We start from the raw sequence: 27,052 nt of genomic DNA, 5'->3' as shown, positions 1-27,052 counted from the left end.
AAGCTGGAGGAGGATGGTGCGTCAAGGTTCCGAGCGGAAGCTGTAGAAGATTGGGTGTCCTGTGTTAGCCAGTCAACTATGTCCTCAGAACTTTTCAAGTTCAGGGTACGTGGCCTGTGAACACTGGGCATTATTCTAGGGCCAAAGGGAATCACAGCACCACGACCACGACGGCCCCTGCGGGGTGGCCTGCCTCTGCCTGTCATTTTTTTTTCGATTAGTGGTACTATGCATGCAAGCTACTGTGACAACAGATATGAGTGGCACTGTGCACTGGCAGAAGTTGGCAGAGTAGACGCTGTAGGCCTGACACACACACTTGCAGACAGTGGCGTACACATGACCTATGGGGCCCCGGTGCGAAAATTGATCCGTGGGCCCCCCCGCACGCTTACTCTGCGCGGGCCGGGGCCGCAACACATGGCGGCGGCACCAGGTCGCAGGGGTTGCAGGGCTGCGACCCCTGCGACCGCGGTATGTACACCAGTGCATGCAGATGCACACACACTTAAAGGACCACTACAGACACCCAGATCACATCAGCTCAATGAAGTGGTCTGGGTGTCAGGTCCCTCTAGTTTTAACCCTGCAGCTGAAAGCATAGCAGTTTCAGAGAAACTGCTATGTTTCACTGAGGGTTAATCCAGCCTCTAGTGGCTGTCTCACTGACAGCCGCTAGAGGAGCTTCCGTGATTCTCAGACACTGAACGTCCATAGAAAAGCATTGAGTAATGCTTTCCTATGGGCGGTTTGAATGCGCGCATGGCTCTTGCTGTGCATGCGCATTCGGAGCTGAGAGGCGGAGGGCTCCCCAGCGCCAAAGGAGTTCGGCACTGGAGAAAGGTAAGTGCTGAAGACACACACATACACACTCTCACGAACAGACGCATACACACTAGCTAACACACGCATACACACTAGCTGACAGACACACACATTTACTGACAGAGACACACTCAGCGATAGACATACATACACACTCACTTACAAAACACACACTCACTAACAGACATCAAACAGACTCACTAATACAAACACACTCAGTAACAGACACACACCGTAACACACTCACTGACACTCACTAGCAGACACACTCAACAGACACACTCACTGACACTCACACTAACACACAGTAACACTAACACACACACTAACACTCACAGTAACACTCACACACACACTAACACTCACAGTAAAACACACACACTAACACTCACAGTAACACTAACATACACACACTAACACTCACAGTAACACATTTTTTTTTTAATTTAACCCCCCAGCCTCCTTACCTTTTGGAGTGCTGAGGGAATTCCCTGGGGTCCAGTGGTGCTGCTGGGCTCCTGGGAGGCCGGTCACGCGGCGGGCGGGCAGGCAGGCGCGCGCGCGAGGGAGCACTCTCCCCTGAGTGGTTCCTCTTCAGCTCCCTTGCGCGCCGCATACTGATACCGGCGCCAGAAGATGACATCATCTTCCAGCTCCGGTATCATTGCGGTGCGCGAGGGAGCTGAAGAGGAAGCACTGAGGGGAGAGTGCTCCCTCGCGCGCCCGCAGGACCGGCCAGCCGGGTGACAGCAGGGCCAGCCTCGGGGGGCCCGGAGGTGGCCGGCTCCTGGGCCCCCCAGGAGAAGAGGCTGGCCAAGTGACATACATACCGGGTCGCAGGGGCCCTGGTATGTACGCCACTGCTTGCAGACAACTAACTGCTACTCAATCTATTACAGTCAAAATTTTTTTTTTTTTTTTTAAATGTACACTACTGTTACACAGATATGAATTGCACTGGTGTGACACTGTGCCCTGGCAAGCCCTGAAACGCACACGCATGAAGGAAACTGACTGCTATTATATTACAGTCAAAAAAGTTTTTTTTTTTTTTTTAAATGCAAGCTATTGTGACACCAGTGAGTGAGTGGTGGCACTGGGCAAGTGGGCACAGTATACGCTGTGAGCTTGACACACAGGCTGGCAGGCAGGCAACTGCAATTGGATTACACAGAAAAAAAAAAGAAGCAGACTGATATTCTAGCCCTAAAAAGGGCTTTTTGGGGTGCTGTCCTTACAGCAGAGATCAGATGAGTCCTTCAGGACTGTAGTGGACACTGAATACTACCTAACTATCAATTTCCCTATCAAATCAGCAGCAGCTACACTGTCCCTACTCTCACTAAGAATGCAGCTTTACAATGAATCTAAAATTAATGCTGTCCAGGAGGTGAGAGGGTCTGGGAGGGAGGGTCTGCTGCTGATTGGCTGGAATGTGTCTGCTGACTGTGAGGTACAGGGTCAAAGTTTACTCAATGATGACGAATAGGGGGCGGACCGAACATCGCATATGTTCGCCATCCGTGGCGAACGCGTACAAGCTATGTTCGCCAGGAACTATTCGCCAGCGAACCGTTCGGGACATCACTATTCTCTCAACTTTAATTTTGCTGTTTGGTTGTTAGTTCTCTTAAATACATCCCTTTATGTCTCTAACAATGTTGTTTTTATAAAGTACTGCATGTGTCACTGACTTGCAAAGTGTAACAATAATATATAATTATGATTCAAAATTGTATATACAGACTCACTTTTGAACAATTTATTGTACAGACTTAATATTCAGTATGGTAATTTAGATAATATTGAAGAACAAGAAAAATTAAAAAAACACACATGGCCAGTAAATAAGTCCATGACACACACATTCATGTTATACTCTTTCTCTTGGTAAGGAGGAGGACACAATAAGTACATGACTAAACCTAGCATGATGGCTAAGCTGAATGTAGTCAGAACTATGATCATGACTTGGAACTTGCAAAGGATCTTCTATTTAATCTTGCTGAGCAAGATTTCCTAAGGTAGACTGTTCCCTAGATCCATCCATGATGTAGACTGTGGAACAAGAATGAAGACTATTGCACTGTTACTTCATTTATAGTTAATCAGTTGTCTGTTTTACTTAACCAAGTGCATAGATATTATTATTATTATTATTATTATATTATTATTTATAGAGCACCGTCAAATTCCGCAGCGCTTTACAATGGGTGGACGAACAGACATGTAGTTGTAACCAGACAAGTCGGACACACAGGAACAAAGGGGTTGAGGGCCCTGCTCAATGAGCTTACATGCTAGAGGAAGTGGGGTAAAATGACACAAAAGGTAAGGATAGTATTAGACTAGTGACAGTTGCAGAAGAGGAATCAGTTGGGAGCTATTAAGAGTTTAATTGATATGCTTTTATGAAGAAGTGGGTTTTTAATGATTTTTTGAAGGAGTGGAGACTGGGTGAGCATCTAACGGAGGAGGGAAGCGAGTTCCACAGGAACGGTGCAGCCCTCGAGAAGTCTTGAAGGCGAGCATCAGAGGTGGGAGTACGGACAGAAGATAGACGTAAGTCTTCAGCAGATCGTAAGGGCCTAGATGGGACATACTTGTGTATAAGGGAGGATAGACAGGTGGGAGCAGCATTATGTAGACATTTGAAAGCAAGAATCAGAATTTTAAATTGAGCTCTATATTTTATAGGAAGCCAATGTAGGGACTGACAGAAGGGTGAGGCATGGGAGGTGCGGGCGGACAGGAAGATGAGCCTCGCCGCCGCATTCGTTATGGACTGTAACGGCGCAAGTTGGGAGCACGTAAGACCACTGAGAAGCGGATTACAGTAGTCAAGGCGAGAAAGTACAGTGGAATGGACCAGCACCTTAGTCGCATCTGGCGTTAAGTAGGGGCGGATGCGCGCAATGTTTTTGAGATGGAAATGACAGGATTTGGCGATAGAGTGAACATGAGGCTTGAAGGAGAGGTCGGAGTCAAAGAGAACACCTAGGCAGCGAGCCTGCGTGGTGGAGCTGATGGTAGCACCATTGACTTGGAGGGAGACAGATACAGGAGTAACAACACTTGAGGGAGGAAAGACCAGAATTTCAGTTTTGGTCAAGTTTAGTTTAATATATAGATTATAGATATAGATATATAATATATAGATTATAGATATAGATTTCTACACCTTGCCTTCTACTGGTAGGCCATAATACATGATGTACTAGGTATCCATTATTGCCTGATTAGCTGAGGATACCTTTTTCTCAAGGAGAAGGATTTTGGAGACACAAAGTACTTCTAAGTTTATGTTCAAATGTTTATGATAGTCATGAAGTTATTCTAAAAGTAAGAGCTGCCCATCCTGGCTTTGGAAATTACTCCCTGTAGGGTGGTACTTCCTTCACTTAGACTTCACGTCTCATTGCAATTGCGTGACCTCATTTCAAAATTGACTGCCTTCAGCAGTCTGCATACAATGATGCACTAACCAGTCGATTATTGGGTGCATATTTACGTTGTAAATGGCTATTTCATTGGTATCTTCTTGTGTGTCAAGTGAATCAGACAGGAAACGCTACAGCTATACTTGTCTATTGTAACGTGTAAAATGCAATAGTACTGTACTGTGAGTTAATCATTGTGCATTCCTTTCTTAGAAGAACATATGTCTTCTAGTGAGAGTGAAGTCCATTGAACAGGGTCCTTAGATTAGGCATAACTGATTGCATTTGACTGTAAAATTAATTGTTAAATGGGGAGAAGTAATAAACTCTATGGTAGAACAGTTTGGTTGAGGTAATGCAGACATTAAGAAGTATGTGGTTCCAGGGCCTCCATCAGGGAGATCACAGGACAGTTCTCTAAAGGGGCCTGATGGAGCAATGGGGCTAAGTAATGAAGCCCACCTGGCTGATCAAGGCCGACCCACCAGTTCTGATTCTCTTGGTACAGACCTGTCAATGCCCTCACGCTCCATGAAGCAAGTCTACCATCAGAAGACTATTACTGTTTCCTTAAGCTGCCATTGCCAAAGCTTTCCCCACTTAGGTACATCACATCCCAGGCAGATAAGAAAAGAAGGCCTGCTCTTAATCCTTCCCACTTGTCCTTTCCAACCTGTTCCACACAAGTATGTCTCATTAAAGGAACAAATATGGTCTTTAGGGGATTGACTGAAGATAGTGAATTGGGGAGATACAGCTAGGGACACAAAATGGCTGGAAAGGGTACTTTGATAAAAATACTTGTTATAGACCATTATTGATCTTTGTTAAATTCAGGGGAACCCAAATAGTATCAAGTGCACATGGAGAAGCGTGAATTAAACACTAGACTCGTGTTGGTTATCAAAATAAGCCTCTGACCTTTATTTAGCAGTTTGTGTTTTTATACATTAAAAAGTGCTTATGTGCAAATATTCATAGAACAGTAGTAGGAAGGCAGTGAAATAACAGGGAAGGAGTACAGATAAGACATAGGGATGAACATCATGTACATATAACAGATAAGTTCCTGGAAAGAGAAGGAACAGACTGATTTAGTAGAGACAGCTCAGGTGGGGGCTATCTGCTCCCGGAACTAGACATATATGGGCTTAAGTGTCATTTTAAGCATTAAGCATTTCCTGAGTCCAAGTTAACCAATTTTAATATAGACTATCTAATATGACACCTATAAGCTTGAACCTTGGAATCAAGGTAAATTCTTTCACATACTGCTGCAGAAATAAATGAGGGGAAATGGTTAAGGCAATATACATTTTGGAATATCTCAGACACAAGGTGGCATGGAAAGATAGAACACACAAAAAAAAATGGACAGCCCATGTATGTGGTAACAATCAGTGAAATAAAATGGGTATTTCATATTTAAATAGTGCAATGGTGGATCAATAATAATTCAAACACAAATGTACCATATAGTTCTTGTCCAGATGCAACTGTAAAAAATAAATACTCGTAAAGGGCAATACAGTCTGTAAAAAAATAGCTGTTTTAACAAATAAAATAATAAATCTTTATCACATCTCACTTACATTTTCATGAGTCTGTGCATGACTGGCTCATGTATAACATTAGTATTACAGCAATTGCCTGGAAAAGGGCCTCTGAAGTTCAGTTCTCCCAAAGTAAGATGAAGATTAAAGCACCACATTAGCATCAAATATTTGGATTTATTAAAACAAGCAAACATAAAAAAAACGTACAAATAAGTAAGCACGGTGCTGCGTGCAATAAATCCTTCAGTTCAAAACAAAGCACATCGTGTTTCGGCAATACAACCATCTTCAGGGGAATTTATATTCTATAAAAAACTATTGGACAATGACTAACAATATTAACAAACAAATGAGGCAGGTCCTTTGTGTAGGTATGGTCTCAAGATGTAGGGTTTTTGAGTAACATTTTGTCCTTAGACCCAAATAGCTTAATTGCTTTGGCCTCGTCTGGCTTTGATCTTCGATGGTCACAAACGTGCTTCCTCTCAGACAGGTAAATGTGCTGTTGTACTGTATGTTGTGAATCACCACTCCCTGGAGATGGGGACAGGCTTGTAAGAAATCTATGGAAGCATAGGGACCTTATTAATAGCACGGGAACAAAGGAAATCCAATGAGACCGGAACCAAAACTTCAGGGCCATGAAGGGAGCAAGAAGAAGGCAAAGCCAGTCCAAAGTCAAAGGTCTGGAAGGGGAGCATAGAGTTGAAGATCCAAAAGGTATGTCAAAGGTCAAGAATCTAGAAGGACAATTAACCAGGATGGAGGTCAGGAAATGGGGACTAGAATAGAACAAGCTAGTTATGAGAGCAACAACACAATGCTGGTCTCCGGGAAGGGGAGCTACAAAATAACTGAGCACTGGCTCAGTATGTTTTAAAGGACCACTATAGGCACCCAGACCACTTCAGCTTAATGCAGTGGTCTGGGTGCCAGGTCCATCTAGGATTAACCCTTTCTGCTGTGAACATTAACATAGCAGTTTCAGAGAAACTGCTATGTTTACATATGGGTTAATCCAGCCTCTAGTGGCTGTCATTGACAGCCGCTAGAGGCGCTTCTTCGTTTCTCACTGTGATTTTCACAGTGAGAAGATGCCAGCGTCCATAGGAAAGCATTAAGAATGCTTTCCTGTGGACTGGCTGAATGCGTGCGCGGCTCATGCCGCGCATGCGCATTTAGCCGATGACGGGGAAAAGAGGAGAGTCCCCAGCGCCGAGGGAGCCCGGTGCTGTAAAAAAGGTAAGGGATTAACCTCTTCCTCACCCTAGAGCCCGGCGGGAGGGCGGCCCTGATGGTGAGGGGGATCCAAGGACTCTATAGAGCCAGGAAAATGAGTATGTTTTCCTGGCACTATAGTGGTCCTTTAACTCATATTTTCTTTTGAGCACTTATTCAGTGCTTAAAGGACCACTCTAGGAACCCAGACCACTTTAGCTTAATGAGGTGGTCTGGGTGCCAGGTCCCTCTAGGATTAACCCTTTTTTTTTTATAAACATAGCAGTTTCAGAGAAACTGCTATGTTTATACTGAGGGTTAATCCAGCCTCCAAAACCTCTAGTGGCTGTCTCATTGACGGCCGCTAGAGGCGCTTGCGTGCTTCTCACTGTGAAGGCACCCTCAGGGCACTATAGTGCCAGGAAAACGAGTATGTTTTCCTGGCACTATAGTGGTCCTTTAAAGCGGCTCATTCACCCTTTGGGGTGTTTCCATATTTTGGTCATTATTCCACTGGGTGTTCGGTGGCCGCAAGGTGCAGAGAAAAGCTAATTTTACTTACCTGAACCTGTCCCTTGTGCCTCCCACCAGCTTGATCTGCCAGGAGTCCAGGTCTTGCACATGTATGGGAGTTCAACACTAATTTCTATGGAAGAAGTATAGTCAATACCTTTTTTCCTCTCAGCTGTCCCTAGTGATGGCTGGGGAAAATTTAAAAAGTTTGGCAAGAGTAGCTCCGCTCTGGTTGAGATTTTAGAGGTCCTAAATGACACCCATGGGTCAGGCAAGGGAATAATGTTTGTGTACTCTACTTACTTTACATATTATTAACATATTTCAGTCACATACACAGTGAATATAAGGAAACATTTTTTAAAATTACTACAAAGTTTAGAATTAGACAAGACAAAATAAGACAAGACGCAAGGAATAATTGGTGCTGGAATCAATGGTTAAATCTGACTTTACATTGATATGAACAGCTGGGCTTCTAATGCATAGGCAAAGGCTATCAATAGGCCTCCATTTATGCTCTTTTGTTGTATGTACAGTAAGTGCCAGCAGTGTGTGTATGTCAGTGCAGTGAGTGTTGTAATGTACAGTAAGTGCCAGCAGTGTGTGTGTGTGTGTGTGTGTGTGTGTCTGTCAGTGCAGTGGGTGTTGTACGGTACAGTTAGTACCAGCAAAGTGTGTGTATCTGTCAGTGCAGTGAGTGTTTTAGTATACAGTGTACCGGTTCCCTTATACTCCGACTGAGTATATGCGTTGTGATTCTCACATTTCCCAAGCGAAGCAGCGATTAGAACTCTTGGTTACCCAAAAATCAGTCGAGACTTGATGAAGGGTACAACAGGATCTGTTTATAAAAGGCCAGATACACAGTATTTATGCACAGACCCCCATAGGGGGTCTCTATCCACAGTAATATAAAACATAAGCTCGCCCCGACATCGCTGTGTCTGGGACATAATGGTATCTACCAGACACAGGAATCCGACACACAAAATCCCACAAAATACACAGAACACAGTAATGCATCCCCATATGCCCTACATCCCTGGATAGCTCCTGGTCCGAGCTATGTTCCCTGCAAATTTTGAGTGACTGGAAATGAGAAACCATTGTGTAAAGTCTGGGCTCGAGGCTCTGTACATACCCTAAAACAGTTCCACAAGATCACTTAGTTTAGGCCGGTGAAAGCGGCGCCAATCGGGAGACAGTGCAAAAACACGCAGTGGCCAATTAGCATTCAGGGAGAGAAGGTGTTTTGCTGACCAGTCAGGAAAAGGGCGCAAAACCAATTTGGATGGTAGCGCTTCTCCCATTGGACGGCACAGTCTCTGCGGTTGTGTTTAATAAGGTTGCCTGCCTGCTTGTTTAATAAGGTTGACTAGGGCTCGCGCCTCTCCCTGTTAGATGTCTCCACGTGGGCAGCACCAGGGAGAGCGCTCTTTGAGATAGGCAAGCCTCCAAGAGACATAGGGGTGGCGGGGAGCAGGAGGGCTGCACTCTTTTGGGGGAAACAGTCATATTGACAAAGTTTGTTACATACAGTAAGTGCCAGCAGTGTTTGTCTGTCAGTGCAGTGGGTGTTGTAATGTACAGTAAGTGCCAGCAGTGTGTTTGTCTATCAGTGCAGTCACTGTGTGTTGTATGTACAGTAAGTGCCAGCAGTGTGTGTCTGTCAGTGCAGTGAGTGTTTTAGTGTACAGTAACTGCCAGCAGTGTGTGTGTCTCTTAGTGCAGTCACTGAGTGTTCTATGTACAGTAAGTGCCAGCAGTGTGTATGTATCTCAGTGCAGTGGGTGTTGTAATGCACAGTAATTGCCAGTAGTGTGTGTGTGTCTGTCTGTGCAGTGGGTGTTGTAATGTACAGTAACTGCCAGCAGTGTGTGTGTGTCTGTCTGTGCAGTCACTGAGTGTTGTAATGTACAATGTCAGCAGTGTGTGTGTCTGTCAGTGCAGTGAGTGTTTTAGTATACAGTAACTGCCAGCAATGTGTGTGTCTTAGTGCAGTCACTGAGTGTTCTATGTACAGTAAGTGTCAGCAGTGTGTATATGTCTCTCAGTGCAGTGGGTGTTGTAATGCACAGTAACTGCCAGCAGTGTGTGTGTGTGTCTGTCTGTGCAGTGGGTGTTGTAATGTACAGTAACTGCCAGCAGTGTGTGTGTGTGTGTCTGTCTGTGCAGTCACTGAGTGTTGTAATGTACAATGTCAGCAGTGTGTGTGTGTGTGTGTGTCAGTGCAGTGAGTGTTTTAGTGTACAGTAACTGCCAGCAGTGTGTGTGTCTTAGTGCAGTCACTGAGTGTTCTATGTACAGTAAGTGCCAGCAGTGTGTATGTCTCTCAGTGCAGTGGGTGTTGTAATGCACAGTAACTGCCAGCAGTGTGTGTGTCTTAGTGCAGTCACTGAGTGTTCTATGTACAGTAAGTGCCAGCAGTGTGTATGTCTCTCAGTGCAGTGGGTGTTGTAATGCACAGTAACTGCCAGCAGTGTGTGTGTGTGTGTGTGTGCAGTCACTGAGTGTTGTAATGTACAATGTCAGCAGTGTGTGTCTGTCTGTGCAGTCACTGAGTGTTGTAATGTATAGTAAATACCAGCACTGTGCGTGTCTGTTCCTTAGTGTAAGTGAGTGCTTCCTGTGTGTGACAGAGGGAGGGTTATAGAGTAGCTCACAAACAGGAAGTGCTCCCAGTAAAGATCTGCACGGACTGCAGTGTACGAAGTGCAGGTACTGAGCTGCTTGCAGTTTACAGGGGATTTGTGCTGCAGCCCCTTTTATACAGTGAGTGTGCAGAATGTGAGTGTGCAGAATGTTTGCTGCAATCCCTGTGTAGAGGGACTTTGTGCTGCACTTCATGTATACAGGGATTGTGTGCTGTCAGCCTGTAATACAGAGACTGACAGTGTGCTGCCACCTTATTATAGAGATACTGTTTGCTGAACCCTATACAGGGGCAGGGAGCCTTAATGGTAAAGCTGGCTGTTCTCATGGTGATTATTATGAGAAGTTAAAAGGTTGACAGGATTCTGTATTGGCAGCGATATCCTTGCCCTTCAGTAGAGGAGATCAAAAGGTCAGACGTTTTTTACAAAAGTAAACTTGGCAGTATTAGCACTGGGTGTTATTTAGAGAACATTGTTTGTTTTTATATTTTAACTGAGAGTTGGCTTTTCACGAAGTCCTATACCTGTAATAGAAATTGGGGATCACCCTTGTTCATTGAGGATGTATTTGAGTGCACTGGACTGTGCAGAAATAGGGGGGGGGGGGGGGGTATTCACTAAACCAAAAATAATGAGATATCGATAAGGGATTTGCACATTCTAGGCACACATCTTTCAATGGGAAAATATAATTGTAAAGGTTTTCCAATTTGGTTACTTTGTATTTCTTTTGTCAATTCTTTATTTAGTAAATAAACTACTCTAAAAGGGTGCTCAAGTCTGCAACATACCTTCAATGTATTGTATTTTCCAATATGTGGAAATAAGTCATTTGAATTCTTGCTCATGCTGTGAATAAACCAACACAAAATACCCTAAATAAACACCAGTGGAAGGAGAATGGCAAATTACCCTTTTGATTAGCAGATCATAAGAAGATTCCTCAATTTCTTCATGACAAATGCATAAAAACATACAAATTACAAGAGGACCATAATAGTTCAATAAATACTACCACTACAAGGTTAGGGAATACATTGCACTCACAGACTTAAAGTAGAATAGTGACAGTGTAAAATATCAGCTGGCAGAACCTTCTTTCTTCTCTTTATCCAATAAGTAATTTTATTGAATCCACTGTTGTGAGAATGGTTATCCTCTAAAAAAATAGACTGTATTCTGTATTGCGCTAGCTGATACCACTAAGGACATCTAGCAGAGACCTGAGAGACAGTGCTTGGGCCAGAGGGATGCATAGATTATGTTTTTATGTATCTGTCGTGCTTATGAATACCAAACAGCGGTCTATAGCAGATACACAGGACCTTCCATAGATAAACCTGCAATTGCACAATGAGAAGCATCTTTTGTTTCCAAGTTCCCCTTCCCTTCCTACCCCCAATACAATGTTTATATTCCTGTTGTTATACAAATATGTAAAACTTTAATAAAAATTATTTGAAAAGAAGCATCTTTTGTTTGTTGTACAGGTTGGTGCGTACTCCCATAAGATATTGTGAATGACAATTAATGCAAAAAGGCAAGATTTGGAGGTTAAAGTTCTGCCCATTGCAATATTTTGCCTTAAGCTATCTTTTGATTGCATTGGAATTTCAAATAAATGCATGCAGTCAGATTCTATATTTCTGTTTTGTTTGTTTATCATTCGTTATTTATTGCAGAGCAAAGTTAGTGTTCTGCCACATATCCAGTCCAGTGTTACTGAACCTACTTAACTTACAAAAAATTAATCGCTGGTAAAACTAGACAATCTGCTGTTCAAAGTTCTAATTTATTACCGTAAAACCCAGGCCTACAGAATGTGAACTTAATACCCACTGTCCTTTACATTCACATGTTTCACATCTACTATCGTCAGAAACAATCAAGAGAATAAAGTACGCACTGTCAGTAATTAGCATGTGCATGAATCTTGCTAGCAACATTTTTGTTTTTATTTATATCAGGGTCTCAACAAGGTAAAATGAAAAGGGCTGTAGCTCTGCAACGGGCTCAAACGCTTTTTGTTGTGTTCACTAAACACTGGAATTGCTATAAAATTCAGCCATTTTCATTCAGTTGGCTGATTTCTCCTATAAAATTCCTCTGTGGTTCAATTTATTCACATTCACCAATTTAACTGAATTGAAACTGCATTGTGCCAAATGGGTACCTGCTATTTTCAAATGGCTCTTATATCAGCAGTGAAATTCACAGCAAAATGCTAGCAGGATGGCATCTGATGTTCCTGATATATTTAACCCCTTAAGGACACATGACATGTCTGACATGTCATGATTCCCTTTTATTCCAGAAGTTTGGTCCTTAAGGGGTTAAGGACCAAACTTCTGGAATAAAAGGGAATCATGACATGTCACACATGTCATGTGTCCTTAAGGGGTTAAAAGTCTCTGTTAAAGTAAAAATAAAGGGAGATTTGGGGTGGGCTAATGGTGACTTAGGGGTAAGAGCAGGTCCAGACTGGGAACTAAAAGCAGTCCTAGAGAGCTATTACTCCAACGTGAAAGAAAGCACTCATAGGACTTCAAAATGGACAAAAGAGTGTATTTTAAGCAGATGTGTATTTGCATATAATCAATGTTCAAATCCAGCTACCTTGACCTGTTAAGTAAAGTTTGGTAATGGGACTGAAATGGTGAATGTATGCTGTTGCACAACTGTAATAAAAAATACATTCGAAGCCCTAGGAGTGCAGTCCATATGAAAGCTTTGGGAGGCTATTGCGCATATGTGGCAAAATGCCGTGTTGCGCCAATCAGTTTCTCCTCAATGAATCTCTATGGGGAGTGTTCAGCGTCTCCATGCAGAGTGTGGAGACGTTGAACGTAGGTGCAGCACTGGATTAGGCAGTACATATAGTGGCCGTTCGAGTGACTGCTACAAGAGGTGTCCCTAGGCATGTAAAAACTGCATTTGCAGTGCTCAGCCTGTAGGGACCGGCTATAGACATCAGAGACCATACATTAAACTGTAATGGGTCTTGTGACCGTAGTGTCCCTTTAATAGGACATATTTTTTGTCACCTGTTAATCAACTCTTCAGTTTAGACCAAAAGGACAAAGACAGCAGGAGATACAGGCAAAGATGTATTAAAAGCTGCTCCCCCCCCCCAAAAAAAAAATAAAAGGTATCTTCACCTTTGTTTCTTTTAGCCTCGCTTTTGATTTTTTTTCTTTTTTTTCACACCCCTCTTGTGTATCTCTTACAACCCGCTTTGTGTATATTTTTCTCTTTTTGCCCTTCTCCCTCTGACTTTTTGCCAACAGGGTATTTTATGTGTCTTTCTAATCCAATCCTCTTGTGTGTGTCTATTCTCCCATTTCCCAGCTCCTCTGTGTGTTTTTCTTTTAGCCCAGCACCTCTGTGTGTCTCTTTCTCCTCCCCAGCCACTCTGTGTGTCTTTTTCCGGCCCAAAGGTACGCCGGGCCGTCAGTCCGGCCCTGGACTAGTCTTATAGTTATGGCTTCCGTTGCCCAGCTTTGTAGTAAGAGGATTAAATAAATTAAGTATTTCAGTTACACTTCATCTTTTGTGACTAATCAAATTAGCAAATGTATATAGAAATTTGGCTCATTTTAACAATTTACCAAATGGCAAATAACAATGAAATAACAGAATTACTCTTTTGTGAACAGCTGCATAGGTTTCATGCGGCTTTCTGTTTAAACAGCCCAATTTGGACAATCCGTTGCCATTAGGTGGCTCGGAATATGCTCCTATGTCTAAATTAACAGGTTATTGCAGAATTGCTGTCAAGAAATCCCAAATTTGACAATGGTATGTGTGCCTATTTTGCATATTTAGGAAAACATCCTCGTATTGTTTTGGGTGCTGTATGATGACGTTATGTGACACGACTTATAGTAAATTTATATCTTCATTGATGTAATGTTTGTTTTTATTTTTCCCTCTGCTGTTGCTGAAGAAATGGCTTTGGCTGGAGTTAGAGTTTTAGAATTAGCTGGCTTGGCACCTGCTCCATTCTGTGGAATGATATTATCAGATTTTGGTGCCCAAGTTATTCGAGTGGATAAAATCAATTCTTCTCACTTCCCAATGGATACTATGGGTAGAGGCAAGAGGTCGATAGCATTAAACCTAAAAAGCTCGAATGGAGTTGATATTCTGAAGAGTCTATGCAAGAAGTCTGATGTCCTTCTTGAACCATTCCGTCATGGTAAGTTGTTTAATTTGAAGATTTTCCTATTGTAGCCACAATTCAGAAGATGAAAAGAAAGATAGTGAACTTTAAGATAACCCAAACTAATAATCAATGTCTAGAATAATCAAATTAATTTTGTTAATGTGGAAGAATTACTTGTGTTAATTAGGAAACTGACTTGTGTTAATTCAGTGTGTGACAGAAATAAATAAAGGTAATACACTTGCTCTTAAAGCGATCCTATGGGCACCTAGCTCCCTTTATCTCAATGTCCCAGTGCTTTCAACCTTGCAACTGAGAACATTGCCGTTTCGCAGGAATGCCCATGTTTACGTTGCTGAATTAACATGCCTCCAGTGACTGTCTTCCTGGCAGCCACTAGAGGCAATTATTTCCCAATAGTAAAGTTAAACTTGACTACTCAATCAGATGGTCTCATAGAGATCATGTGATTGGCACAGCACACTAGCCTTCCAGTGTTTCCCTATAGATCAGCTGAGATCATCGAGCTTGTGATCTTAAATGAGTAGGCGGAGCTTTACCACAGAGACCAGCATGCTCCTGGATATAAGGTAAGTAAATCTTACATAGGTATAAGAATGCTATTGCATTAGGAATACATGTTTGTACTCCTAATGCTATAATGTTCCTTTAACGAGAGCACCATTATGAGAAAAATTAAAAGAACAATGTTGAATTTTCTTATTTTTTTTTTTTAAAGAACACTCCAGCTTTAGAAATACGTAGATTTATTTGTACTAGTCAAGCTGACTGCAACTAGAGGCATGTGGATCGCAAAAGGAAAACAATACCATATTTCAGTTATAAAACCTTATCAAATGCAAGGATGTAGGGGCGTGATCTATGCCCCATAAACGCTACATTAAGATGATGGAATTTTGTTGTTTACACTCTCCTTTTAAAGTGGTACTCTAGGTGCAATAACCACTACAGCATAATGTAGTGGTTATGGTGTCAGGAGTTCCTCCAGTAACCTGTCAAAGTACTTACAAACAGTTTGACACTTTCGTTCCTATGTTGGATGCTTGTTAACAGCAGCTCATGGAATCTCTTTGTCGCTTCTGTGTATTGTATTGCTTCTGGTGCCTAGAGCATCCCTTTAATTTTAAAGTAATAGAGAGTAAAAGTTAGCATGATCATTGTATTTTGTCATTTCCATTGTTAACAATACTCAACACAGAATCCGAGGTCAGTTAATTACGCCGTTGCAGGCGTTACAATACTCAATACAGAATCCGAGGTCAGTTAATTACACCGTTGCAGGCGTTACATCAGCAACACAAACCACACTGTGTCAACACTTCAAGGATGAACATCATAAAACTTCACAAACCTCACTGTTAGAATTGTATAAGCAGTGCCCCAAAAGTACTACATTCCACGCTACGCATTTTGAGCTAGAGATAGACACTTCTTCATGGGTATGAATAAACCCACACAAGAACCTTCTTAAATAGGGTGTATCCCACACAATACATTAACTCTTAACTCTAAATTCATTAAGAAGATATCTACAAGCAAAGTGGATCTTCTATATGTAAAGAAGAGCCCCTTTATATATTAATCCTTGAAGTGTTGTCACTTTATAGTTTGTGTCACTTTAATTATGCTTAGGACACAATCATATACATAGTTACATAACTGAAAAGAGACTTGTGTCCCTCAAGTTTACCCTTCTTCACATATGTTTTTGCTGTTGATCCAAAAGAAGGCAAAAAACCTAGTCTGAAGCGCTTACAATTTTGCAACAAACTAGGAAAAACCCTACAATAGCAGTCAGATGTCTCCTTGGATCAAGCATCTATTGCCCCACTAATTAGAAATGATATCCCTTTAGTTCTCTTATTTCTATTGTACTTCTACACTTGGTGCCAAGGATGACAATCACACTATTTAACTATAATACAAAATGTGATATTGAGATTTTCAAGGACATAGGGTTATTTTCAAATATATTCAATTACAAAATTTTTCATTGCTTAAGCTGATTGAACCATTTATGAAGATAAATATATTGGCTTGTTTTCAGGAGTGATGGAAAGTCTAGGGCTTGGTCCTGAGGTCCTACTTAGTGAAAATCCAAAACTAATTTATGCAAGACTAACTGGATATGGCCAATCTGGAAAATATGCAAGATCTGCGGGCCATGACATCAATTATGTCTCTCTGTCAGGTATGTTGAGAAAATTTAAAAAGTCAGTTGTCTACTCTTTGTTCTTAATGGAATGAAGGCAAACAATTTCATTAATACAAACATAAATTAGAGATTGTAGGTTACCAGTTTTTAGTTTGTGAGAACACTCTATTATAATTTATGATGTGAAACATCAATTCTCCATTCCTTAATAGAAAAAGCTTAGCAGGGGAACAAGCAATAGTACTTAGCTTGATTGATGGGCCAGCGATCACTGAGCATTGCCATTGATGATATGGTAAAATATGTTACCAGTGGCTTAAATATCATGAGGAACATAGTGCAAAGTTAACCCATCGTTGATAAGAGACTTTAACCCTTTCACTGCATTAGGATGTTCACAGAGTGGGCTTTGATGCTGTTAGGGTACAATGCAAAGTACAAATATTTTGGTGTGAGAAGGAGTAAAGCCCTGCTCACACCAAGGAGTCCCAAATATCAATAGGGCCTTCCCTATTCTGTCATCTGGGCCTTTTTTAGTGAGAGATGTGCTGTATGCAGAGCTCAAAGTGACAAATAATACAGCCTGTTAAATCGGGATTGTAATCCACATTAACTGCAAAACGGTGTGAGCAGGCTTAAATCTCTGCTCAAACCAGGATACCCAGGTAGATACTTGGTGTAGCGGACCTTGGGTAACCCGGCTGGTTACCTCTGCTATTTATAAATGGACAGACCCATTTCCCTCCCAGTAACTGGATGACACACAGTTCCAGGGTAAGACAACAAATGTATTGATTGGCCACATGCGGCTTTATACTTTCCCCATACAGAGGGTGGAACACACCTGAAGACAATGGACCCTCCCAGGGTCCTCCCCCTCCCGGTGGTCGTATATCGGAACCCCAGTTCCTTTGTCCCTTGTTCCCGCCACTCAGTGTTCCCTCCCAGGGTCCTCCCTCTGCCCCAGGTCTTTTCCCAGACCTGGGGGTCGTAGCGCGGGGAACTTCCCACCTCTTTACCTCCCAGTGAGAGCCTGCCAACCTCTGCCATTGTCCCCAAAGGATGTCCACACCAATCTCAGGGACCCCCCAGAACGTCTCCTTACGGGACATGGATGCTCCCCCTGGCCGACGTTTGCCCAAACGAATGACGGCCACCCAGAGAGGCACTCATGAATTATTTCCCTTGCGATTTCACACTATGTTGCGAGTTGCCAATGTTCTAATTGATTGGTGTGAACATTCCAATGGAGCCGGGGAGGTCCTCATTCCGGAACCGAATGAGGTGGGAAGCAATCTGCGAATGCTCCCCCTGGATGGTGTTCGTCTAACGAACGTGCTGCCATCCGGGGGAGGCATTATCATAAATTAGCACTATCATAAATTAACCTTGTTACACCCCATGACTGGCAATCAGACAACCGGTCCTGCTACTTCCTGGTGGAGCTAACCTCAAGAGGCAGCAATTTCTCAGAGTACCTGACTTACAAAGTCTTCTGATTGAGCTGCTTTGAGAAGTCTGTGATTGGACAACCACAGAAAGTCTGGGTGGGGTTAGAACGGGAGGACTACCAAAAATGTATTTAGGGCCTAGGCAGTGGCGTACACATGACCCATGGACAATGAAGTGGTCTGGGTGTCAGGTCCCTCTAGTTTTAACCCTGCAGCTGAAAGCATAGCAGTTTCAGAGAAACTATGTTTCACTGAGGGTTAATCCAGCCTCTAGTGGCTGTCTCACTGAGAGCCGCTAGAGGAGCTTCCGCGATTCTAAGACACTGAACGTCCATAGGAAAGCATTGAGTAATGCTTTCCTATTGGCGGTTTGAATGCGCGCACGGCTCTTGCCGTGCATGCGCATTCAGAGCTGAGAGGCGGAGGGATCACCAGCGCCAAGGGAGTCCGGCGCTGGAGAAAGGTAAGTGCTGAAGACACACACACACTCTCACGAACAGACGCATACACACTAGCTAACAGACACACACATTTACTGACAGAGACACACTCAGCGACAGACATACATACACACTCACTTACAAGACATACTCTCACTGACAAACACACACTCACTAACAGACATCAAACAGACTCACTAACACACACACAAACACACTCAGTAACAAACACACTCAGTAACAAACACACTCAGTAACAAACACACTCCGTAACAAACACACTCAGTAACAAACACACTCAGTAACAAACACACACAGTAACACACTCTCTGACACTAGCAGACACACACTCACTAGCAGACACGCACACTAACTCACACTCACACTCACACACACACCCACACTAACACTCACACTGACACACACTAACACTCACACTAACACACTCACACACTCACACTAATACACACACTAACACTCACACATGTTTTTTTTTTTTAATTTAATCCCCCCAGCCTCCTTACCTTTTGGAGTGCTGAGGGGATTCCCTGGGGTCCAGTGGTGCTGCTGGGCTCCTGGGCGGCCGGTCAGTGGGCAGGCTGGCGGGCGCGCGAGGGAGCACTCTCCCCTGAGTGCTTCCTCTTCAGCTCCCTCGCGCGCCACGTAGGGATGCCGGCGCCGGAAGATTACCTCATCTTCCGGCTCCGGTATCAGTGCGGTGCGTAAGGGAGCTGAAGAGGAAGCACTCAGGGGAGAGTGCTCCCTCGCGCGCCCGCCAGCCTGCCTGCCGGGTGACAGCAGGGCCAGCCTCGGGGGGCCCTGAAGTGGTCAACTCCTGGGCCCCTCCAGGAGAAGAGGCTGGCCACAGTGCGTACATACCGGGTCGCAGGGGTGGCGGGCCTGGTCGCAGCCGCGACCCCTGCGACCCTGGTATGTACGCCACTGGTTCTAGGCACATGAGGCATTTAACAATCAGGACGTGAATACATTGGAGCTCTTTTTATTTAGTTGCACTGGATGTTTAAACATTTATATAAACAAAATGTGTAAAATAAAAAAAGCATTTTTCCCCACTTGTTTAGATCTTATTATGCTGTGTTAGGTATACATATAGGATATTAAAATGCAGCCCTTTCTGTCATCTAAACAGCAATATATATATATATATATATATATATATATACCAAAAAATACCTGCTCTTATTAACAGCGTTGAAATTGTTATTGTTACGTTCACTAGGGAACCCTAACACGCAGACAGGACAAATTGCAATACCGATCCTTAGAATGGGTCCGGTTATGCAAAAAGAGATACCGTATATACTCGAATATAAGCCGAGGCCCCTAATTTTACCCAAAAAAACTGGGAAGGCTTATTGACTCGAGTATAAGACTAGGGTGGGAAATGCAGCAGCTACTGGTAAATTTCTAAATAAAATTAGATCCTAAAAAAATTATATTAATTGAATATTTATTTACAGTGTGTGTATATAATGAATGCAGTGTGTGTGTATGAGTGCAGCGTGTGTGTATGAGTGCAGCGTGTGTGTGTGTGTTGCAGAGCCTTGGTGGGGGGTGGTCAATTTTATTATTATTTTTTATTTTATTATTATTTAATTATTTTTTCGTCCCCCCCCTCCCTGCTTGATACATGGCAGGGAGGGGGGCTGTCACTCCCTGGTGGTCCAGTGGATGGGCACTGTGTAGGAGGGGGCTGGCAGAGCTGTTACTTACCTCTCCTGCAGCTCCTGTCAGCTCCCTTCTCCTCCGCGCCGGTCCTCTGCAGCTCCCAGTGTAAGTCTCGCGGCCGCACTATGACCCCGCGGCTCTCGCGAGACTTACAGTGGGAGCTGATAGAGGTGCTGAACGGACCGGCGCGGAGGAGAAGGGAGCTGACAGGAGCTGCAGGAGAGGTAAGTAAACGCTCTGCAGCCCCCACAGCCCCCAGTGACTCGAGTACAAGCCGAGTTGGGGTTTTTCAGCACAAAAAATGTGCCGAAAAACTCGGCTTATACTCGAGTATATACGGTAGTCAAAACACGAGCCAAGGTCAAGGGAAACAGAGAGACGGAATAACGAGAGACAAAGCCAAATATCAGTAACCAGGAAATCCAAATAACAAGTGCAACGCTCAATAGTAAACCAAAGACCACAACAGGGCACTGAGGCAAGGGAGAGGTTACTTTATATACACACAGGGTGTTTCTGATTGGCTCATCTCTAATTAGTGTTAACCACAACACGTGGGAAGAGTTTCTTCCCTCCCATGTGGTCTCTGATTTCATCACTGTGTGCTGGGTCACATGACCGGGTGCAGCACACATTTAAGGAAGCTGCTCTGGAGCGTGCAGCATCAGACACACTGCCAGTCTGGAGACGGGGACCAGATGACGCCGCTCGCTGTGATGAGGTAAGCAATGTCACCATGAGTGGCGCGGGGGCAGGGAACCTGACAGTTATAAAAATCTCAAGGTAAAATATACAATGCAGTTTTCAGTTATTATGGGTCGTCAATCTTTAAAGGTATGCTCATATTGAAGAAAACAGCAACTTCAGAGCTTTCCAAACCTAAGTGGAAGTTTCCCAGAATTAAATTTGAAATGATTTTTCAACAAGGATTTTGTGCACATTGTTGAGGAAATATAGGGGTGAAAAGAATCTGTTTTGTAGTTCTACTTATTACAGTAATGAGTGTTCTCTACCAGTTTGCAGCATCTTTGTGGGCTTTGATTATCGTCTAGTGATCTCTTCAATTGAGAACTTTAACCAAACCATAACTTTATTGACATACCGGATAGGAAGTGTATTACAGGTCGTTAGGCGTGTCCAAGCTTAACTCAAAAACGGACAAGCGCATACTCACAGTATAGCCGAGATCATGGACTAGAGACGTGTGCATGTAAACGAGAGAAAGAGCGGAGTCAGAGAATACCAGAGATCAGGATAGTCCAGACTGTTGGTCAGAATACCAATAAATCACAACAAGGCCCTGGCTACTTATCAAAATCAGGCCTTTATAGGATTTCAGAAAATGACACTGTTTGCGTCATTCCTGCACGGCCAAAATGTATGTGAGCATTAACAAGGACGCAAAGATGCATAGATGACAGCGTGATAGATGCCAGAATAGTGCGGGACTGAGTGTAGGATGCCAAAGTGACATGGAGGCTCGAGGACAAGGCAGGAGTGGGCAATTACCTGTAAAGAACTGAGACATCCCAGCCAGCCACTTTTCACTTACGTTTTTTTCTATTTCTATGGGGAAATCCATGCATGTCAATGAGACATGTAGACACAGAAATCCAATAGAAGCAGCAGTAGATTCACTTTAGTGAGAGCTCTTCAAAGTAAACTGTGAAGACGTCAATGATTACCATACATTTTAAAGTAAAAACACTGCACTTGTACCCTATTGGTAATTCTAGACTTAAAATAGAATTAGTTGGTATGGCTAAGCTGGAATGCAGTCACTACCTTAGTAATACCCCATCGATGGCAAGTACTTGAAAGGGGCTAAATGCTGGGTTGACACAAGGGGACTCCAAGCATAATTTAAGAATAATTATAAAAGAATAAAATTAAATATGCTTTTTTTTGGATCAGCCTATGATGCATGAGGTGCATGTACTTTTAATTAGCAGTTCTATGTTACAGAATCACAACTAGGAAGTGATATTTCTCACTTTCTATATACAGGAAGGTAATAATACCCCAAATGTAAGATTAGACTTGCCAAATAATATTTTTTTACCCGTATAGCTTTGAATTGATCCATTTAGGCCATATTTAGATTATCCATAGAGTTTGGTTAAGCAAAGTCTTACTCAATACTTTTCTTCTATATTGATTCTCAATCTTTAGGTTTGCTATCGAAGCTTGGAAAGAAACATGAGAACCCCGTGTCACCCCTAAATCTACTTGCTGACTTTGCTGGTGGGGGTGTTATTTGTGCATTAGGAATTACAATGGCTTTGTTAGAACGGGTACAATCAGGACAAGGGCAGGTGATTGATTCAAGTATGGTAAGTGGTTTCTATGTGGCTGGTTATCTTCATTACTATTATGCTGGCAAATAAAATTGTATACAAATATAACGTTTAAGAAGATGTTCTGGATTCCTTATACTTCAGCATTGGCATGACCAGTTCTGTTAATGTTAGAAATCTAAGTCTGTGGAGTTCAGCTACTGAGATCCAAAGACCAGTCTCCTGTGTTGTGTGGATATCCTCTTTCATTATCTTTGTCTATTGTTTAATCAGGTGCATGTTCTCCAAACACCATAGCTTTTATCCACCCATTATTTCTGACTTGATCCAGCAGTTTTTCCAGTTCTTTGTTCCAAGGTTTTCAAATCACTGATGCTGATTTGTTGGAGGCACACAGTGATATATATATATATATATATATATATATATATGTAGTAAGGCCGTTTGGCCTGTATTTGTGGGAGGGGCTTAAGTTAACTCACTCCCCTATATAAGCTACACCACTTACCTGACTCCTTACCGATCAAAGTCAGCGTCTGAATGCACTTCCGGTTCATCCAGTCGCCATTTTGGGAAACTTCAGTCTTCTCACGAGGTCTTCCACGCCAAAACCGTGTCTAGGAATCTAGCAGCGTGCTTTTCCGTCCGACCAGCTTCAGGCTTCTTCTACCGCCGCAGATTCACATACCGTAAGTTACCTTCCCGTTACGCCAGGCACAGTCCCACGGCATCGCTTACGGGCACGGTCCTCACTTTACGGTCACAAATCTCTATGCAACCGTTTGATGCACCTTGCGGTTCGGGTAATAACCTACATACTTATTTAAATACCGCTCGTATATATGCTTCTACATAGCCCCAGACGGGAATATCGGTTATGGGTTATTTAAGTGAAACACATATACATAGCTATATAGTATAAAAGCATTCTGTATTCCTATATACCCATTTAAACACATACATATTGATACTCATGCATTGTTATAAATACACTCCATACTGCAATCATCACTTTTGCGGCATAAGGCACATTAAAATACAACTTCAGCTTTTAATATGACTTAAACGGTTATATCAATTTTCACATGCACAGCAAGCAACTGTACCAAATGATACATGCTACGGCATCACCATGTAACATTTCCACAAGATCCATAATTACTGCCTACCTGTTACACTCACAGGCTACACCACACCAAAAAACACATAAAACTCTAAATCTGTTTTTAATCAGTTATGGCAAACTCATGCATTTGCCAGATAAACTCACCACCATATATATGTCCATACAGCAGCACATGGTACACATATATAATGATCCGAGGTGTATTTCCATACAGACACACATGGTACACATATACTGTCCTGGTTTTGCGGTTAAACACAGGGCTGGGCTCAGCAATGGGTTATTAAACTTAGTTTCATCTTGAATATTGCCTACGTTTAAAGATACCTCGCCCATAACATACCAACTAATATACATCCATCATATATAACTTTGTCTAAATAACACTGGATACGTGCTACACGGACATTTATTCATACATATTTCAAACCTGGGTTAATTAACATGGGTTAACATGGGTTAATTAACTGTCTCAACACACATGACAAACGGCTGTTCTACACTGCCACCTACAGGCCAGCATACATTTACAATAACATCATCCACATGGACCTCTGTGTATATATATATATATATATATATGTATATATATATAGAAGGCGTATGCCTGAAGTTGTGGGAGGGATTTTTAAGCCTTTTTAAACCCTGCAAACCCCTTACTTACCTGTCTGCGACGATTCGGAAATTCCTCTTCCGGGTTGTGCAGACCTCTGACGTCATTTCCGCCTCGACACGAGTACGCGTTCAGCAATTTCCAATCGTGAGTACTTTCGGCAAACACGTTTCGGATCTCGCATAGCCGTTTTCTTTCACGCTTCGGGGTGAGTTGTTTTAGAAAAATTCCTTTTGCATTCCTTTTACGTCTACAGTTATGGTTTACGGTATCACCGAGACTTTGTTCTCCCCTTCATAGCTGTCAAAACATACGAACCCACACGGTACGCCCTCAAGGTAAAATACATTTACATTGATTTCGGATCCTCTGTGTTTTCCAAGGCAAAGCCTTTTAGCCTATCGGTACTCGTTCCGTTCTCATCTCTTTCCTATCGTTTGTTTTCTCCGAGCCAATTCCGGTCCCCCAAATTCTTGGAATCCTTTCACAGCTGTCAGTTGGGGTCGTTGAATTCTTTGGTAAAGTGTTAGCTTGATTATTCTGGGTGCTTCTTTTCACTTCAATACCTTTCGTGTGACTTATACTTACTCCTCAAATATAGATATATATTATCTGAGCATCCCTTCATTTCTGTTTTTCTATACGCCAAAGAAAGGTTCATGGGCAGTTTATTCATTAATTTATACTGCTTGCTTTACATATATTTGATATTTGGCAAATTTCTAAACACAAGCATTGCTGCTTCTGACATGATTGCTAAGGATCTCATTTGGTCGCGGACGGTCTCTGGAGAGGAATCTTCTTGATTTGAGAGTAAGACGCAGCAGGGGACGGATGTGAAAGTATGAACAATTTCAATAGCATTGTTTTTATAAAAAGCCAAAAAAAATAAAAAAAAATAAAAAATTGAAAAATAAACCCCAAGACAACAAAAGACAGAAAAAGCCCATTTATACAATCATAACTCGGAGCTATTTACTAAGTTGGGATTTGTTTGGAATTCAAAATGAATGACACATTTTACACCACAAAAGTAACAATTCGAGACTGTTTTATTTGAATTCTGCTCATTGCTCACATCTTATATCCGGTAGGGCGTTTCTTTTAACACATGGTTATACTTTACAATTTTCTTTTTCCTTTTCATGCTGGCAGAGGAATTCGTCAGGTATACGGTCGTTGTACTTCTTATAGCTGCATAACTATTTAGGGTTAGTCAGTCTATTTCTTTTTTTTTTTATTGGCAGACATAAGGAAATCTATGGTGCTCGACATACGTTGCTACAATTGCGTAGTGTTCCCGTTTCAGTCTGGTTGATAGATTCCTTTCTAAAAAGGACGTGGGTATCGATATTTCCGGCTAGGTCTCATTGTTTGCCGCTGTTCAAGTACCTGATTTTATGCATTACATGATAGGTACATCTAGCACTCGTACATGGTGATTCGTCAAGTACACTTTTGTTAGTTCTTACGGCTTGATTAACCAGTTACCGTTCAGTCTATTTCATTGTATGCTGTTCGCATTGTTTTCGTTCAAAAAAAAAAAAAAACCTGCCCGTATATGGGTTTATTGCATTATAAATACGAATGGCTACCTGGCCGGGGATTTCACTCGATACGTGTATCCGTTTCTCTCTCTCTCTCTCTCGTTATGTCAGTGTTTCACTTCATCCGCTAGTACGGCGTTTTTATATTAGTTGTGCGTTTCCTCTCCCTAAGCTGTATCTCAAAAACATCATGTCGTTACTATTCGCGTAAAAAAAAAAAAAAAACTACGAAACTCGTTTTACATTACAAACCAGGGCCACGATATGGCACCACGGGCCCCGAGGGCCATGCATGCGGTTTATACACACATTCCGGTTCATACGTCCCGACCATCTGGACCCCGACATGCTCACAGGGCACTCCACTTTCGGTCAAGCTGTATGATCCTAACTCGTTACCACCCACGTTTCGTTCCGTGGCATGTCCTCTTTCACTAACTGACCTTCCCCTTTTAGTTAGCAACGGCTGGCTGTCAGGTTCCTAGGTGTCCACTAGTTATTATTCCCCCCTGGCTTCTTTGCCTTAGGTTAGTGGTCCCGCGAGGCCAACACCCATCCTCATACTTGGAGGTACCACGCCCCTCGGGCCAAATCATAGCTAGCCGCCTCGCATTGTGGCATAGACAGGGCCTCATCTGTCACTCCCATTGTATCTTATGTTTAACTGTCACCGAGAGGCCGACACCCTGCCACAACTTTCAGTGGCCACGCTACCCCCTCGCGCCAACGCATAGATAGAGCCTCTCAAGCCGCTTGGCAACTAGCAGGGCCTCACCTGTCACCAACCTAGAGTAATCGTTTCGCCGCATTGCGGCACTAGCTAGTCAGCCAGCTCGCACACACACACTCGCTCACTCTCGCACTCCTGGTAAGCTGAGGGAGGGGCGGCATACTACAGACCTGTCACGCATGATCACTTTGTTTTAGTTCCAATAAACCAAATCACATATCCTAGCGCTTTTATTTCCCGCTTTAGTTTCGTTTGTGATTTGAATACTCTTTCAGTTATACAAACAGTATGGCAGACCTATCTTACAAGGCTAGTCCTAAGCTTTCAATACGTCTTCACTTACGGGCTAAGGGTCTGCTTGGTACTTAGATATAGCAGTACAAGATGCCCAAATATGTATATATATTACCCCAACTTGTCACTCGCTGGTGATCCCATCGCACCACATTCACTACGTGCCCAGGTCTAGCTAGTAGTAACCAAGGCCTGCGGTTCCTCCCACAATTTGTTTCAGGCGTTTTGTCTTACACATATTCAGTTTAATACGCATGTTGGGGCTCACGTTACCTTTACGTTTCGTGTTTTACGGGTTAGGCCTTGCATTGGACC

General features: G+C 42.8%; 1 protein-coding gene across 1 annotated transcript in view; it reads left to right on the top strand.

Moving 5' to 3' along the window:
* Positions 1 to 10,217: 10,217 nt before the first annotated feature.
* AMACR (alpha-methylacyl-CoA racemase) overlaps positions 10,218 to 27,052 on the top strand; it is a 69,922-nt gene continuing 53,087 nt past the window's right edge. Inside the window, exons 1-4 of the mRNA XM_063453965.1 lie at positions 10,218 to 10,273; positions 14,156 to 14,407; positions 16,443 to 16,586; positions 22,303 to 22,463. Of these exons, the coding sequence (XP_063310035.1) occupies positions 14,158 to 14,407; positions 16,443 to 16,586; positions 22,303 to 22,463 (555 nt within the window). The 5' untranslated portion in view covers positions 10,218 to 10,273; positions 14,156 to 14,157. The remainder of the gene's footprint in view (positions 10,274 to 14,155; positions 14,408 to 16,442; positions 16,587 to 22,302; positions 22,464 to 27,052) is intronic.

Source organism: Pelobates fuscus, chromosome 5, assembly GCF_036172605.1.
Source record: "Pelobates fuscus isolate aPelFus1 chromosome 5, aPelFus1.pri, whole genome shotgun sequence".
In the NCBI taxonomy this organism is placed as follows: domain Eukaryota; kingdom Metazoa; phylum Chordata; class Amphibia; order Anura; family Pelobatidae; genus Pelobates; species Pelobates fuscus.
The sequence above is the reverse complement of the archived record's forward strand: the minus strand, read 5'-3'. Positions and strand labels throughout refer to the sequence as shown.